The following is a 16,572-nucleotide window of genomic DNA, read 5'->3' as shown; positions in this document are numbered from 1 at the left end:
AATTTAAAATTACTTGAACGCCAATGTTTATATTTAGCAACATTATTTATTTGAGTAAAATACAACTAATCTTTTACCTGATTTTTAAATACCCGTGCATCACACGCTCAAAACGTAAGTAACCAATATAAACAAATTTTTCAATTTTTTGTAGACTTGTAACACTTGTGTTAAGTTTTACTCCGTAAAACATTTATATTTTCACTGTTTCTATTTCTACCTAGTTTTCATCTTTTAAACGCACATACCCACAAAAACTTAGGGGTCCAAACCACGTTGTCTTATTCCTTTGGTTTAAAGGTACAAATCTAGGGTTTTTTTCTTCTTAACGGGCCAAATCCAACATCCATCCATGGATATCTGAGAGTCAAATTCTTCTCTATTTTTAATCAAAATCATTCAATTTCGATCCAATTTCATCTCTTCTTCCAGCCCAGGTCAACCAATTTCTCCAATTTTTCATTCCCCCAAATTTCAATTTTTGTTCGATCCTTAGGGTACTATCGCGTACGTACTCTACGTACTTACATACGTACATACGAAGATGGACGGAAGTCAACCCTACAATCCTCGAACCGTTGAAGAAGTTTTTAGAGATTTTAAGTCTCGTAGAGCTGGCATCCTTAAAGCCCTTACTACTGGTTTGATAATTTTGTTAATTTATTTTCCTTTGAAGTATAGTTACTTTCAGCTGTTGGTTTTTAGAGCTTAATTAGCTATTAATTATACTAAAGTTTGTTAATTTTATTGTTTTATTGCAGATGTTGAAGACTTTTATCAGCAGTGTGATCCTGGTTAGTATTTTTTTTCTTTCCAGTATATGTATTTGTATCGATACGTTTGTAGATTGCAAGTTTGAAGTAATCTGTACTCGGTTAGGGTTTGAAAAAAAGAGTAAAGAAATAATACTATCGTTTCTATTGGCGATTCCAGGATTATAACTCAATGTCCCAACGTGGTCCCGAATTTTTTTTAGTACTAACTATATTTGAATGCTATTTTAGTGGTAGTACGCATTCAAAAAACTACAAATTCGTAAAATATACGGGTCCGAGTGGTTAAATTTAGTAGTTTTCTATATGATTTAAAAGAAAAACTATAACTTTGAAAAATATATGGGGTCCACTAGCTAAATCTAGTGTTGGCCTATACTAGTACAATTTAAAGGATATTTTCTACTATAAAATTTCAAAAACTGACACCAAGGACTTGTACCTAGATTCGCCAATGATCGTTTCTAAAGACACTTATAACAGTTATTTTTACAAAAGTTGTAGACTTTATAAAGTCAACATCAGGTATTTTTTACTATATGATTTTATGTCTAAGTGTTCATGGAACTATTTTTAATGTAAAAAATTTGTTAATGACTTAATGTGGAAAGTTTTGAATTTTGACTACTTAGGGAGATGCTATGTTTACCCTTAAAGACAGGTAAAAAAGAAAAAAATTTAAGCCAAATTTATTGAACTGGAGTAAATGTCATACTATCTTGAAATGCTGAAAGAATGGTAACTGTTGCAACTTTTTTTTATCGAACATAAAAAAAATGGAGTAGTTGCATTTTCAATGGAGAGATATCAACTGAAATAGGAGACATTATCGATGAAAATCACGAGACATGGGTACGTTATATGAAAGAATTTTCAAGTTATTGTATTCGACTTAGGTTTTCTGTTACTTACTTCACTTTGGTTTTCATTAATGTCATAGGTTTTCTTTTTATTTGCTCAACGCTGCTAGGATGGTTTTTTATTTTATTTTATTCTATTTTGTTGGCGTAATTCATGCTTTTCATTCTTTAAGTCCTTCAGCATCGTTCTTGCTTCAAAACAATAATGATCCATACTGTTGATTTACTTTCACAATAAGGTTACTATGGTCAAGGATGATGCAGGTGGTTAGTTGCATAAGTTTTAGTGCTTTATTTTTATTGAGGTTAATCAAAGGTACTTCTACTAATGATTTCTTTTTGTTGTTTGAAAAAGCGTAAACTGTTTAGAACAACACTATTGGACTTACTTCTCCATATCCATTTTGGTCTGAACACGTTTTAAATCATAGATATAGATTTTCAGCTTCATTGTTAGGTGATCAAGGTTTGTATATGTGGTTTATGCTAAAAGCTATATTCTCAATTTACATTCGATATCTTCAATGACAGAGTAATCCGGTCGGACATGTTCATTTAATCGTCTGTTACCAACTACAATCACAAAACAACTTACATAATAAAAGGGAATTGGAATTTGGATATTCTGGCTTTACCAATTGAGTTTTTATTCATTGTATTCTTATTTTTCACTAACAATCTAGACGTAAAATTGATAATAAGAACTCTACAAGATTTATTGGAGTAACCAATTTTCGCTACATGTCATTACATAGGCATGTTCAGATGTTCCAATTTTGTTTCCATTTTTGCTTCTATATTTGTTTGAACATATCATTATATCTACACACTTAAGTATTACAGTATATTTTACATTTTTTATCTTCAAGAATATACTACTTCTTGCCTTCTCTGCCAGTTCTCCTTTTGATCATCACTAGTTGGGTTCTGTTACTGATTACGTTTTTACTTTCATGCTTACTGTTTTCATGTTTGTTGACTCACTTTTCTCTGGTTTGTTTTAAAACATAAAATGGTAAATCATAGTCTATTAAAGTTTAGCTATCTTGAACTTTAGGATGTAAACACTTGAGTATTACGCGTGATCAGGATTTTTTTTTTTTTTTTGTTTGATTACAGAAAAAGAAAACCTATGTCTGTACGGTTTTCCAAATGAACAGTGGGAAGTGAATTTGCCTGCCGAAGAGGTACCACCCGAGCTTCCTGAACCTGCGTTGGGTATTAACTTTGCTAGAGACGGGATGCCCGAAAAGGACTGGCTAGCTTTAGTTGCGGTTCATGGTGATGCGTGGCTTCTGGCCGTGGCCTTCTATTTTGGGGCCCGATTTGGATTCGACAAAGCTGATAGGTACTTCCCTTTTAATATCTTTTCCTCTTTCTTTATAGTCTTTTGAGTTATTACTAGGTCTCGGTTTCCATTGCTGAACTTGTCAATTTGGGATGCAGGAAACGCTTGTTTAACATGATAAACGATCTCCCAACAATTTTCGAAGTTGTGTCTGGGGCTGCTAAAAAGCAAGTGAAGGAGAAGACTTCTGTGTCAAACCACAGCAGCAGCAAATCAAAGTCAAACTCAAAGGTTTTCGTCTCTATTTCCAGTTCGCTTCCCCTTTAATTTTGTGAAATCCATTTACTTAAAAAACTAATCTTGTTCTTTATTCAACACGGGCTCTTTCACTATTAACGTGGGTTTGTCAGGGTATATCCTCTTGTTAACGTATTATGAAATGGGTAGGTTTGGGTAACGTGGGTCCCGACTTGCCTCATCGGGTTGGGCTGCCCCACTGAACCTCTTCTGAACCTCTAACTATAATGAATTAGGGTTTGTATGTGCATTATAGATAGACTTGGGAGACTTTCAACTCGTTTGACCAGCTGTCCCTTTATTTTGTTTTTTATATGACCAAGTAAGAAATATACAACACTATTCAGCAAATATTAAAGTAAATGGGTTGCAATTGCTACCTCTATAATTGCTTGCATCGCCTGTTTTCTTCTACATTTAAAAGCTGCTAACTCTTTTATATTTGGTTTTCTCAAAAGGCAAAAGGCCCTGAACCACAGACGAAATTTCCAAAAGCTTCAGTACCAAAAGAAGATGATGATGAAGATGATGAAGAGGGTTTGGATGAAGAAGAAGAAGATGAGGAGCACGGGGACACATTATGTGGTTCCTGTGGTGAGAATTACGCATCTGATGAGTTCTGGATCTGCTGCGATGTATGTGAGAAATGGTTCCATGGTCAATGCGTCAAGATAACTCCAGCAAGAGCCGAGCATATCAAACAGTACAAGTGCCCGGCTTGTACCACAAACAAGAGATCACGCCCTTGATTGCAATCACACTGGTAAGGAAATGAAATGAAATGAAATGAAGAATCTTGTTGTTTTATGGAGTTTGATTTAATTAATCGTTAGTTGTTGTGGAAAGTGGAAGTTAAAACTGGTTCTAGTGATGCTTTGTAGGGTTTAAATGTGCATTTTATTTTATTTTAAAGTTATTAGTTGCAGGTTTTTAATCTTAGTTGTTAAGTACTGTAGAATTCTATGGTGCAACAAAACATTTTCTTTGTTATAATGAAAGTTTGAATTCTATGTGTTCTACTGTTGTGTCGTGGTCGATATGGAAACGTATGATGGTAAGATAGTGAGGTGCCGCTATGAAGTATGACTGGCCCAAACTGGCTCTTGGTGTGTTAATGTGTTTTGCCTGGTCAATGTTGCAGTAATTTCGGATCGAAAGGTGTGACTGACCCAAGAGCAGTTCGGCTGCATATTCTTAGTTTTCACATCAAAGTATAATGTTCTTTATCTGTTAACGTTAATAAAGTTGTTGGCTAAGTTGGTTTATCAAATAAGTATGATTCAACAAACAAAATGTTGAGGATCTGATTCAATTTCTGGCTACTTAGACTTCGTTTCCTTGTATGCAATTGTCCCTCAACATACGATAATCAACATACGGTAATCGTGTATCGAATGATTAGGTTGGCACTAAGGTTTATTTTTAGATGAATCAATCATTTCTCTTAGAATAATTTATGAATATGAAAATAAAGAAATAATATCAAATCTAAAATATAAAATGTATGTCAAACTATGAAACGGTTATACAACATATTTGTGCTTACATATCATTAACTAGTGAAATGATCCGTGGAAACACGAGTTTGTTTAAATAAAACAGTTTAATGATATGTTTTAGGTATTAAGTGAATGTAAATGTTAAAGTCTTTTAGTTTATTGTCCCGTGGAACCACGGATTCCGACTAAGAAACTTGTTAATTTTACAAACATAAACTTCGCTTAAAGTTGAATATTTATATTTTTAATAATAATAGTAATTATTAATAATAATAAATGCCTTTTAAATTTTTTTTAGAAAAATAAAATTACAATTTAGGAGAGATTAATATTTCTTTTTATAAAAGATTTTGTATTATTTTTTAATTAAATTAATATATAATTATGACATCATCATTTATAAAAAATAAAGGGTAATTTAACTTAATGATAATGTCATCATTTTAGAGGTTTGTTATAGATATATACATTAACAAAGTTTTATTGATTTTATAAACATATTTGACCAAATGATTTTAATGTTATATATACGGAGTAATATCTAATTATATTTCTGTTGTAGATTAGTTAAGTGATTAAAATTACGAGAGATACTATGCTAGAAAAAACAAAGGATGCCCATGAAGAATCATAATCATGAGTCATGACAAAGCCCAATGGATCTCATCCTCCTCCCACATGATATGACAAAGATGTTTATTGCTTTTTACATATCCGATCCCTTAAGTTTGTCCAAACACTAAATTTGCTTACGCATTGTTTACTATATACAAATTTTTTTTTTCTTCACAAAACATGTGCTCACTATATATTCATACCAAAATCTTCAAACATTTTCATCATTAAGAGTGTACATGACGATTCCTGGATATTACATTGAACTACGATCTATAGCTTTGCTAGGAGATACGTTAAAATTCTTTTTCATGAACATTTTTGGACAACCCACGTTTGACTAATACATAGATAACAAGGGAAAAGTGCAACCACTTAGCATGGTAGTTCCATCACTTAAGATTTTTGGCACAAATACAATAGTGATAACAATGGTAGAAAACATGCCAATGGTGACATAATGACAACATGCCTGCAATCCCTTCCTATATAATGAAGTATCTTTATATATTCGCACATACAAAGAAAAAAGAACACACATACTTCATGTTAACAAAGTAAATTGGAGTGTAACAATATCAACCAATGCCCGTTTCATATTGAGGTTCTAATAAACAACTGGTTAATCATCATATTTTGAGTTCAGATTGAACAAACCTAATAAAAAACGATAATTCGGATATGTATGATGAAGTTTATTTACCGATTAAAACTGCATAGCACTATATGGTTCAAGGACTATTTATGAATTTTTCATTCATAGGATATTTACAAACTTTTACTGGTTCCTGTTACCGAAGCAGCCGTTAACTGGTAATAATTAACCTCCCATCTGGTAGCTCCTCGAAGTGTTAACCGCCACGTGTCCGTTATAACCAAAACCCTCCGTTTCACACTGATTTCTCTTTGGCGCCGCCTCTCTACCTTAAACAATACACACACACACACACACACACACACACACACACACATGATCGGATCTTAACTCTCCTGCTAATCGAACGATGCTCTCTGTCAACTCTCCGGTGAGCTTATTACTAGCCGCCGTTAAAACCTTCATATATGTTTGATATCTTTTTGGTAGCTCACGTTCGCTCTCAAATTTGTTTACGTAAACGCAAAAAAGTAGGTATTACTTCTAATTGATTGACTATTACACTTAAACTTGATAACTTTATGGCGTAATCGGAGTTTTAGGATTAGTGTATTTGTTATTATTTTTAAAAGTTGGGGATTTTGAGGGTGTTTTTTAGTAGGTCACTTGAGTGTGTAGGTAAGGTGTTTGATGAAATGTCTCAATAGGATAACTAACTGTGTTTTTGAGGTCTGTTTGTTGGTGAATTGCATTTAATTTAGAGTTCGATAAAGTGGCGAAAATGAGTTTGGGTGCGGCAGAAGATGATTCGGGAACGGAGATTCATCTACCTGCTGACATTGATTGGGAGATGCTTGATAAATCAAAGTTTTTCTTTTTAGGTGCTGCGTTGTTTTCGGGTGTTTCTGGGATGTTATATCCCATTGTGGTGTTGAAAACGCGTAAACAAGTGCTTTTAAAAGACATGCCTTGTCTTAAGTTAGGTGTTTCGATAATGAAACATGAAGGTTGTAGGGGTTTTTATAGAGGTTTTGGGACGTCTTTAATGGGTACGATTCCGGCTAGAGCGCTTTACATGGGAGCTTTGGAGATGACCAAGAGTAATGTGGGTTGTGTTACAGTGAAAATGGGGTTTTCAGAGGCCAAAGCAGCTGCTATTGCGAATGCTGCGGCTGGGTTGAGTGCAGCCATGGCTGCCCAGTTGGTTTGGACACCGATTGATGTTGTGAGCCAGAGACTCATGGTTCAGGGAGGTAACGGGGCCCACCCTAGCGCGTTGAGTGCAGTTAGATACAACGGTGGTATTGATGCGTTTAGGAAAATCGTCCAAACTGATGGTGTTCGTGGGTTGTATAGAGGATTTGGGATATCGATTCTGACTTATGCCCCATCCAATGCTGTATGGTGGGCCGCTTATTCCATGGCTCATCGTGCGGTTTGGGGCGGGGTTGGTTGTTACTATATAAAGAAAGAGGGAAATGGCGGTGGTGGGGTCGGATTTACACCGGATTCGAAGGCGGTAGTGGCGGTGCAGGGGGTGAGTGCCGCCATGGCTAGTGGGTTTTCGGCGGTGGTTACAATGCCGTTGGATACCATCAAGACACGACTACAAGTGTTAGATGGAGAAGGTAGTAACGGGAAGCCGAGTATTGGTCAAACTGTAAGGAATATGGTGAAGGAAGGTGGTTTGAGTGCTTGTTATAGAGGGTTGGGCCCACGATGGGCTTCGATGTCCATGTCTGCAACTACAATGATCACCACCTATGAGTTCCTTAAGAGGCTTTCTACCAAGAATCAAGATTGTCACACAATCGGTTGAGGACATCATCAATACAGTAAAGAAACCACTACTTTTGATGACTTAATTTAGAAAAAGTTTGAAAATCGAAAAGGGTTGTTGGTATACAAATGTAAATAACTGTTAATAGGTAGGTGCAAGTCGTTATATGGTTATCAAGTTTCTTGTTTATGGTCATGATCAATAATCTAATCAATCTTTATTTGGAAGAATAGAATCAACTTTTATATGCATAGCGACTGCAGTCTGATAAACACGCTTTACACAAAAGTACATTGCACGTATGATATGTATATGAGTGTGTCGCAATGTATATCCTTCATATATAGTATTTACAAAATCAAGATCCAACCATGGCCTCCATCAAGAATTCAAAATATATGTTACACTTCGGGAGATTGTTTTGACGCTGCACCATGGCCTGAGTTGTCTGTGGTTGTCATGTTTTCTTCATCATGATCGAGCAAGGCGTATTTTTTGGCTAAAGAAGTGGTTTACCAAATTATAGGTACATAGATAGGTACATGCTAATATAAGATGAAAGTTGTTTTGTGAATCAGACTCTGTAGGAAGTTGTGGCTTGTGAGTTAGTTACCATATCCCTTACAATATGAATGTATAGAGTTTGTTTCTGAAATGCATGCCTCAAGAGCCTGACGTTCCTTTATCAGATTCAATGTATATGGAGCATTTGCTGATTTTTTGTTGTTTTTTATAAGAAATGAAATTGCATTTTCTTTATATGTAGTACTACTATTATGTTACATGACTACAAAAAGCAAAAAGCAATAGTGACATCAGAATTTGATCATACTATGGTTGAAGATTGGTGGTGTGTACAAGAGTTGCAAATACTAAAGCAAAACTGAATTTAAATGTATAAAACTTTCGCTTTCTGAAGTGACGACGTTAAATGTAGATTCGTGTAGTCAACTAGCTGCTATTTTCAGTTAAAAATGCCAGATTATTAAAGTATTACATCATCCGTAAATTAAATTAGGATTTAAGATAATAATAACAATCACACACTAAATACAGAGAGAAGAAATACGTAATATATTGCATCACTATTGGCTCATTAAACTTTCTTTCTTCACACTCGAATCATCATATAATATAATAATATATTTTAACAAAACCTAGACACAGATATCTCAGCACTACAAATACTTATTAAGTCAATGAATCAGGCTTGATAAAGAATATTAGGCACAAATTCACAATTACAAATTACACAGATATTAATCAAGAGAAATGATGGTACTATTTACTAAAACTAATACTCTGTACTAATGAGGAGAGCTTAAGTGACAAATGCCTGTAAGTGGTTTATGTTTAATGACTCGCCTATAAACTTTAACCTTAAATGTAACATGAATTAAGTTTCAGCATGGTTAATGACAATTAGACTTAATTTGGCTTTCTTTCTAAATGGTAGCTTTTGGAAGATTTCCATTAGTCGAATAGTGTGTCCGGCGACTAGTAGAGTCATCAACGCGATCCATACCAATACGATACCATTTACTACATTCTTGAATGTTTGTGCCTCCGGTTTTGGTGTCAAAACCGATATTGAAACCAAGTAAGTGAGCGACATAGACGCAGTTGCGATCCACATAATAACCATAAGAATCAAAAGAAACGCGATGCCTTAAAAAAGGGTAATCCACCAATAAGCAACAAGATAATGCTAAGAGTCGAAACAAAGCCCACCGTGTTGCAAACAAGAAATGTATGGTACAGTCTCGGATGATAGTATACCATGACCGCCGATCCAGCTCTACCGTCTTGCCAAACGCCACTTGGCGGATTAGTACCTGCTTGAAATGCCATTGTTGCTATCAATGATGCTACCACCATTAACGTATTTCGTTTCTTGTCTAGCCAATCATCGTTAACTTTGTTCTTCGAGTCTTTTTTTAAGTGAGATGAGAAAGGAAGTTGCCTGCCGTACTTTAGATGGTCTAAATCCGTTTGGATTGTTGGATTATGAGGAATTTTTCCAAACAAACTTTCTTTTTTCGTCTCAACTGCTCCTGCTCGCCTTAGGGACCGTATGATTTGTTGATCTTTCGCATCTCGTGGACCTTGAGACAATATATCCACTGATGTTACTCCATTTGTGTTTGTCGCGTTCACTTCTATTGCAGTATCAAGTAGCAAGAAGTTTATGATCTAGCAAATATTCAAGACAATGAATAACTAAATATTAAAGCTATAAACTTTACCTTTAATATGCATAAATTTTTAAGCAGGTAAACGGATATCCGTTTCCTGTTCAGGTTACCTATGGATAAGGGTGGGAAAAGGCTCGGGTTGAGTTGGGTAACCAATTTCAAAGCTGGGTCAAACGGTCGGGTTGGATCAGTAGGCCGCTTCGGTGATGGTTTTTATATATATATACGATAATGATAACTTCATAAAAGTCTTGTATAAATAATTCAATACCTCAATTTGTTTTTCAGCCACAGCTAGGAGCAGTAAAGTGTTGCCATCAGCGTCTTTAGCGTTGACACAAATTCATGATCACTTATAGTCTCGATTATAAACTTCAAAATCTCGAGCTGGTTATGCTTCACACACAAGTGCAATATCGTCTCGTGTTGCACAATGGCTCTAGCTGCATGAGGTTGAGCTCGCATTAGCTCTTTCACAACTTCATATCGTCCTCTGATCGCTGCAACATGGATAGCGTTTTTCCCGTCACAATCACGCACGCTGCACGACTCAGGGTTAACCAATATCAACGCCTTGACTATTTCCACATGACCTGTAGCTGCTGCTAAATGAATAGGCAACCTTTTTTTTGTGAATCACACTCGGTAGTAAACTCAGGTTTTCGGTTTAGGATCTCGTTGACAAAATTAATGTGTCCGAGCATCGATGCAACGTGCAGAGGCATGTCATCGTAACGGTTTAAGGTTAGTTTACCAAGAATTAGGGGATCTTGTTGAAGTAATTCTAACAAAATGGTTACATTTCCTTCTATTGATGCATTATAAAGAAGTTTTTCCATTTTCCCCATATCTAAATTTAACAAAACACAAATTAGGACAGTGTTTTGGCATATATTTTATTATGTTATGTAGAATTATGTTTATAAACTTATTATATTAATATTTATTCTATTTGGATTTTTCAGCAGTCAATTTAGAGTAATGGAATTTGTGTTGGGTTTTATATGGGTTTCCAAATATGAGGAATGCTAGACCAAGCCCAAAGCTCAACAAATTAGGCCCATATGCTTGTTGACTTGGTCAAGCATTTTAGGGCATTAAAACCTCCAAGTGTGCAGCCATTTTTGATCCATCAAGAGAGTTGTGAGATTAAAAAAAAGAGAGAAACCCCAATTCCCGTTTTTGAAGACTGCAGCTCACAAATCGGACGATCTCCGGAGATCCGACCGTTGAATATTCACTATTTTTGGACAGCGTGTTCCTTACATCTGGGCCAAGGTTTTCAACCGTTGAATTCGTCTCAAGTGGTCTCTAACTCGAGTTAGAGCCGGTCAAACAGTAGCAGTTTTTTGGGTAACGAATTTCCTCTTTTGTCTTTAGATTTTCATATACTTGTTGATTGTTGTAGTTCAAGAGTATGATGATGTTATATGCCTCTAGTTGATCTAGAGAAGACCTATTGTATTGCTCTCTTGTTGATGATAGTGGAATTTAAGTGGCTTACGAGTCCCGTGGTTTTTACTCTCGATTTTGAGAGGTTTTCCACGTAAAAAGTCTCGTGTGTATTGTGTGTGCTTGATTATTCGTTATTAGTTGATTTGCTACTGAATTGGGACAGATTTGGGTTGAATTTGATATAGCTTATTTGTTAGCATCCTCACGGTTTCATACGGGTCGGGAAATGTTTGTCAAACGGATGTTTGTTTCCGTTTTGTAGATTGCCGGTTGTGACTATTTTCCCATCAAATTGGTATCAAGAGCTAGGTTATTTGATTTGACTTGTGTGAAAGATGGAAGCTAATACAAGTAAAATGATTAGTTTAAATAGTTCAAATTATCATGTTTGAAAAGGTAAAATGGAGGATCTTCTTTATGTGAAAGATTATTATTTACCTGTTTTTACTGAGAGTATGCCTGAGGGTAAGTCTGAAGCTCAATGAAAATTTTTGCATAGACAGGTATGTGGGTATATTTGGCAGTGGGTTGATGATAATGTAGTGAACTATATTACTGGGGAGACTGATGCTAAAACCTTATGGAAAAAGCTTGAACAGTTATATGAACGAAAGACTGGGAATAACAAGTTGTTCTTAATTAAACAGTTGATGGGTTTAAAGTATCATGATGGGACTCCTATTACAGATCACCTAAATGCATATCAGGGTATTATTAATCAGCTTGCAGGAATGGGTATCAAGTTTGAGGATGAGGTTCAAGGTCTCTGGTTACTTGGTACGTTACCGGACTCTTGGAAGATTTTTAGGACATCTTTGTCCAACTCTGCACCAAATGGTATTATCACCATGGAATTGGCTAAGGGTAGTATTTTGAATGAAGAGATGAGAAGAAAGTCACAAGGTTCCTCTTCACAGTCAGATATCTTGGTCACAGAAATGCGGGGGAGAAGTCATAGTAGAGGTCATGGTAAAAGAGGTAAGAATCGTAGTAGCTCAAGAAAAGGAAAGTTTTCTAATGTTTAGTGCTATCATTGTCGTGAAAAAGGGCACACAAAGTGGTATTGTCCACAGTTAAAAAATGAGAAGAAAAAGACATATGACAAGAATAAACAAAAGAAAAGTGATGGTGGTGATGATGATAAGGTTGAAGTTAACGCTATCATGGATGAGTTCTTTGTTTGTATTGATTATGATATGATCAATCTTACTCATGATGACACGAGTTGGATTGTTGATAGTGGTGCTACATGTCATGTTTCAATATGTAGAGATCACTTCTCATCTTACACTCCAGGTGACTATGGATTTGCTAGGATGGGTAATTATGGGTCATCAAAGATCGTTGGTATTGGAGATCTTTGTTTAAAATTTGACACGGGAATGGAGTTAGTTTTGCATAATGTAAAACATGTTCCGGATATGAGACTTAATGTTATTTCAACAGTCATTCTTGATGATGATGGTTATTATAACGGTTTTGGTAATGGTATTTGGAAACTAACTCTTGGTTCTATGATAGTGGGAAGAGGCAAGAAAGACTCAAGATTATACATCACGCTTCCGAAGATCATCCAGAACATTGTTAACGCAGTGGACAATGTTGATTCTACTGAGTTGTGGCATAAAAGACTTGGCCACATGAGTGAAAAGGGGATGTCTATCTTGTTCAAGAAGAATGTGTTGTCGGGTGTTAGTGGTGTTGATTTGAGTAAGTGTTCTCACTGTTTGGCAGGGAAACAGACCAGAGTTGTGTTTAAGAGTCATTCTTCTTTTCGAATGGAGAACTTACTTGATCTAGTTCATTCGGATGTTTGTGGACCTATGAAGACTAGAACACTTGGTGGATGTTCCTACTTTGTTACATTCATTGATGATCATTCCAGGAAGGTGTGAGTTTACACCTTAAATTCAAAAGATCAAGTATTTGAGAAGTTTAAGGAATTTCATGCACTAGTTGAAAGGAAAACGAGGAAGAAACTCAAGTGTATTCGGACTGATAATGGCGGTGAATACATTGGCAGATTTGATGCTTACTGTAAGGAGAATGGTATTCGGCATCAAAAGACACCACCAAAGACACCTCAGTTGAATGGCTTAGCAGAGAGGATGAACAGAACTTTGGTTGAGAGAGTTAGATGTTTGCTTTCACATGCAGGGTTGTCCGATTCCTTTTGGGGTGAGGCTTTAAATACGGCAGTTCATATTATTAATCTAACCCCTTGTGTTCCTTTGCATTTTGATGTTCCTAACAAGTTTTGGAGCGGCAAAGATGTTTCTTACCATCATTTACGAGTTTTTGGATGTAAAGCTTTTGTTCATGTTCCCAAAGATGAGAGGTCAAAGCTTGATATGAAGACTAAGCCATGTGTATTCCTCGGCTATGGTGAAGATGATTTTGGGTACAGGTTATATGATCCAGTTCAAAAGAAACTTGTACGAAGCTGAGATGTTGTTTTTACATAAGATCAGATGTTAAAAGATGTTGAGAAGACAGATTCAGTTCCTCAACCTAGTACCGATCTTGTTGATTTAGATCTAGTTACTCCACAACATGTTGGAGATGATGTTCAGAATGATGAACATGGTACTGATGTTGGTGATGCTCCGGAGCAGGTAGAGATTCCAGTACCAGATGTGCCCCCATTTGTCCCACTTAGGCGGTCTACCCGAGACCGTCATCCTTCTGTTAGATATTCTGCTGATGAGTATGTATTACTCACTGATGGGGGAGAGCCAGAGTGTTATGCAGAAGCTATGAAAGATGAGCATAAGAAAGAGTGGGGTGAAGCCATGCAAGATGAGATGAATTCCTTACATGAGAGCAATACTTATGAGTTGGTGAAGTTACCTAAAGGCAAGAGAGCTTTGAGAAACAAATGGGTGTTCAAAGTGAAGATAGATGAGCTTACTTCACAATCAAGGTACAAAGATAGGTTAGTTGTTAAAGGATTCAGCCAGAAAAAGGGTATTGATTTTGATGAGATTTTCTCTCCGGTTGTGAAGATGGGATCTATTCGAGTGGTTCTTGGGTTAGCTGCAAGTCTTGATCTTGAGGTTGAACAGATGGATGTCAAGACTCTTTTCTTCACGGTGATTTGGATAAGGAAATCTACATGATGCAACCTGAAGGTTTTCGGGTTAAGGGTAAAGAAAATTATGTTTGTAGACTTCAGAAAAGTCTATATGGGTTGAAGCAAGCACCAAGACAGTGGTATAAGAAGTTTGAGTCGGTTATAGGAAAGCAAGGCTACCGAAAGACAACTTCAGATCATTGTGTTTTCTTTCAGAAGTTTGGTGATGATGATTTCATAATATTGTTGTTATATGTTGATGATATGTTGATTGTTGGTAAAAATATTAAAAGAATTGCGCAGTTGAAGCGAGAATTGAGCAAGTCTTTTGCTATGAAAGACTTGGGACCAGCAAAACATATTCTTGGCATTCGGATTTCTAGAGATAGAGGTGCTAAGACGTTACATATATCACAAGAGCAATACATTGAAAAGGTGCTTAGTAGATTCAACATGGAGAATGCTAAAGTGGTTAGTTCCCCTCTTACTAACAACTTTAAGCTAACAGATAGAGATTGCCCTACTTCAAAGGAGGATGTTGAGGAGATGGACAAAGTTCCATATGTAGTGACCCGAACTTTTCCATGTTTATATATATATATTAATTGAGATTGATATTTACATGATTAAATGTTTCCAACATGTTAAGCAATCAAACTTGTTAAGACTTGATTAATTGAAATATGTTTCATATAGACAATTGACCACCCAAGTTGACCGGCGATTCACGAACGTTAAAACTTGTAAAAACGATATGACGATATATATATGGATATACATATGGTTAACATGAGATTATGATAAGTAAGTATCTCCATAAGTATATTAAAAATGAGTTATATACATATAAACAAGACTACTAACTTAAGGATTTCGAAACGAGACATATATGTAACGATTATCGTTGTAACGACATTTAAATGTATATATATATATATATCATATTAAGATATATTAATATATCATAATATCATGATAATATAATAATTTAACATCTCATTAGATATAATAAACAATGGGTTAACAACATTAATTGAGATCGTTAACTTAAAGGTTTCAAAACAACACTTACATGTAACGACTAACGATGACTTAACGACTCAGTTAAAATGTATATACATGTAGTGTATTTAGATGTATTAAAATACTTTTGGAAGACTTCAAGACATATATCAAAACACTCATACTTAACGAAAATGGTTACAGTTACTTTCCCATTCTTTTCTTTCATCAAGAATTCTAGTCGTATTCTTACCCGTATTATACACAGCTTCAAAACGTACTTACTATGGGTATATACCAATAGGAACTAGCATGGGATTCCACTCTTGATTATGTCATGTATGACTAATCAATTTTAACTTCTACCATGAGCTAGTCAACTAACTAGAACTCCTTTTAACTCCACTCACCACTCACCAATTACCACTCATCATTCACTCAATTTCACTTCCAATTCTCTTTCTAATTCTCTCTCAACACACACACACACTATTATGAACGTATTTTTCCAGTAGTTAATCATCATCTTCATCAAAAATCACTTCAAGAATCAAGCTATAATCATCATAGGAAGAACACTTCAAGAACACTTCAAAAATCTCTTCAAGTTTACTAATTTACTTCCAAGCTTTCTAATCCATTCCAAGTAATCATATAAGATCAAGAAACCTTTGTTATATACAGTAGGTTATCTTTCTTAGTCAAGGTAATATTCATATTCAAACTTTGATTCAATTTCTATAACTATAAACTATCTTAATTCGAGTAAAAATCTTACTTGAACTTGTTTTTGTGTCATGATCCTACTTCAAGAACTTTCAAGCCATCCAAGATCCTTTGAAGCTAGATCATTTCTTGTCACTTCTAGTAGGTTTACCTACTAAACTTGAGTTAGTAATGATGTTCATAACATCATTCGATTCATATATATAAAACTATCTTATTCGAAGGTTTAAACTCGTAATCACTAGAACATAGTTTAGTTAATTCTAAACTTGTTCGCAAACAAAAGTTAATCCTTCTAACTTGACTTTTAAAATTAGCTACACACATGTTCTATATCTATATGATATGCTAACTTAATGATTTAAAACCTGGAAACATGAAAAACACCGTAAAACCGGATTTACGCCGTCGTAG

General features: G+C 35.3%; 2 protein-coding genes and 1 pseudogene across 2 annotated transcripts; 2 read left to right on the top strand and 1 right to left on the bottom strand.

Annotated features, from left to right (window-relative positions):
* Nucleotides 1-293: 293 nt before the first annotated feature.
* Nucleotides 294-4,237, top strand: LOC139904026 (PHD finger protein ALFIN-LIKE 4-like). Its single transcript, XM_071885960.1, has 5 exons — nt 294-641; nt 762-794; nt 2,753-2,981; nt 3,080-3,212; nt 3,677-4,237. Exons 1-5 carry the CDS (start codon nt 545-547, stop codon nt 3,965-3,967), a joined length of 783 nt encoding a protein of 260 aa, XP_071742061.1. The 5' UTR covers nt 294-544; the 3' UTR covers nt 3,968-4,237.
* Nucleotides 4,238-6,243: 2,006 nt separating this feature from the next.
* Nucleotides 6,244-8,480, top strand: LOC139904025 (uncharacterized). The gene has a single exon (XM_071885959.1). The coding sequence runs from the start codon at nt 6,709-6,711 to the stop codon at nt 7,744-7,746; it is 1,038 nt and encodes a 345-aa protein (XP_071742060.1). The 5' UTR covers nt 6,244-6,708; the 3' UTR covers nt 7,747-8,480.
* Nucleotides 8,481-9,103: 623 nt separating this feature from the next.
* Nucleotides 9,104-10,741, bottom strand: LOC139843006 (uncharacterized; annotated as a pseudogene).
* Nucleotides 10,742-16,572: the final 5,831 nt, after the last annotated feature.

This window comes from Rutidosis leptorrhynchoides, chromosome 4 (assembly GCF_046630445.1).
Source record: "Rutidosis leptorrhynchoides isolate AG116_Rl617_1_P2 chromosome 4, CSIRO_AGI_Rlap_v1, whole genome shotgun sequence".
In the NCBI taxonomy this organism is placed as follows: Eukaryota; Viridiplantae; Streptophyta; class Magnoliopsida; order Asterales; family Asteraceae; genus Rutidosis; species Rutidosis leptorrhynchoides.
This window is presented reverse-complemented; position numbering and strand designations above follow the sequence as displayed.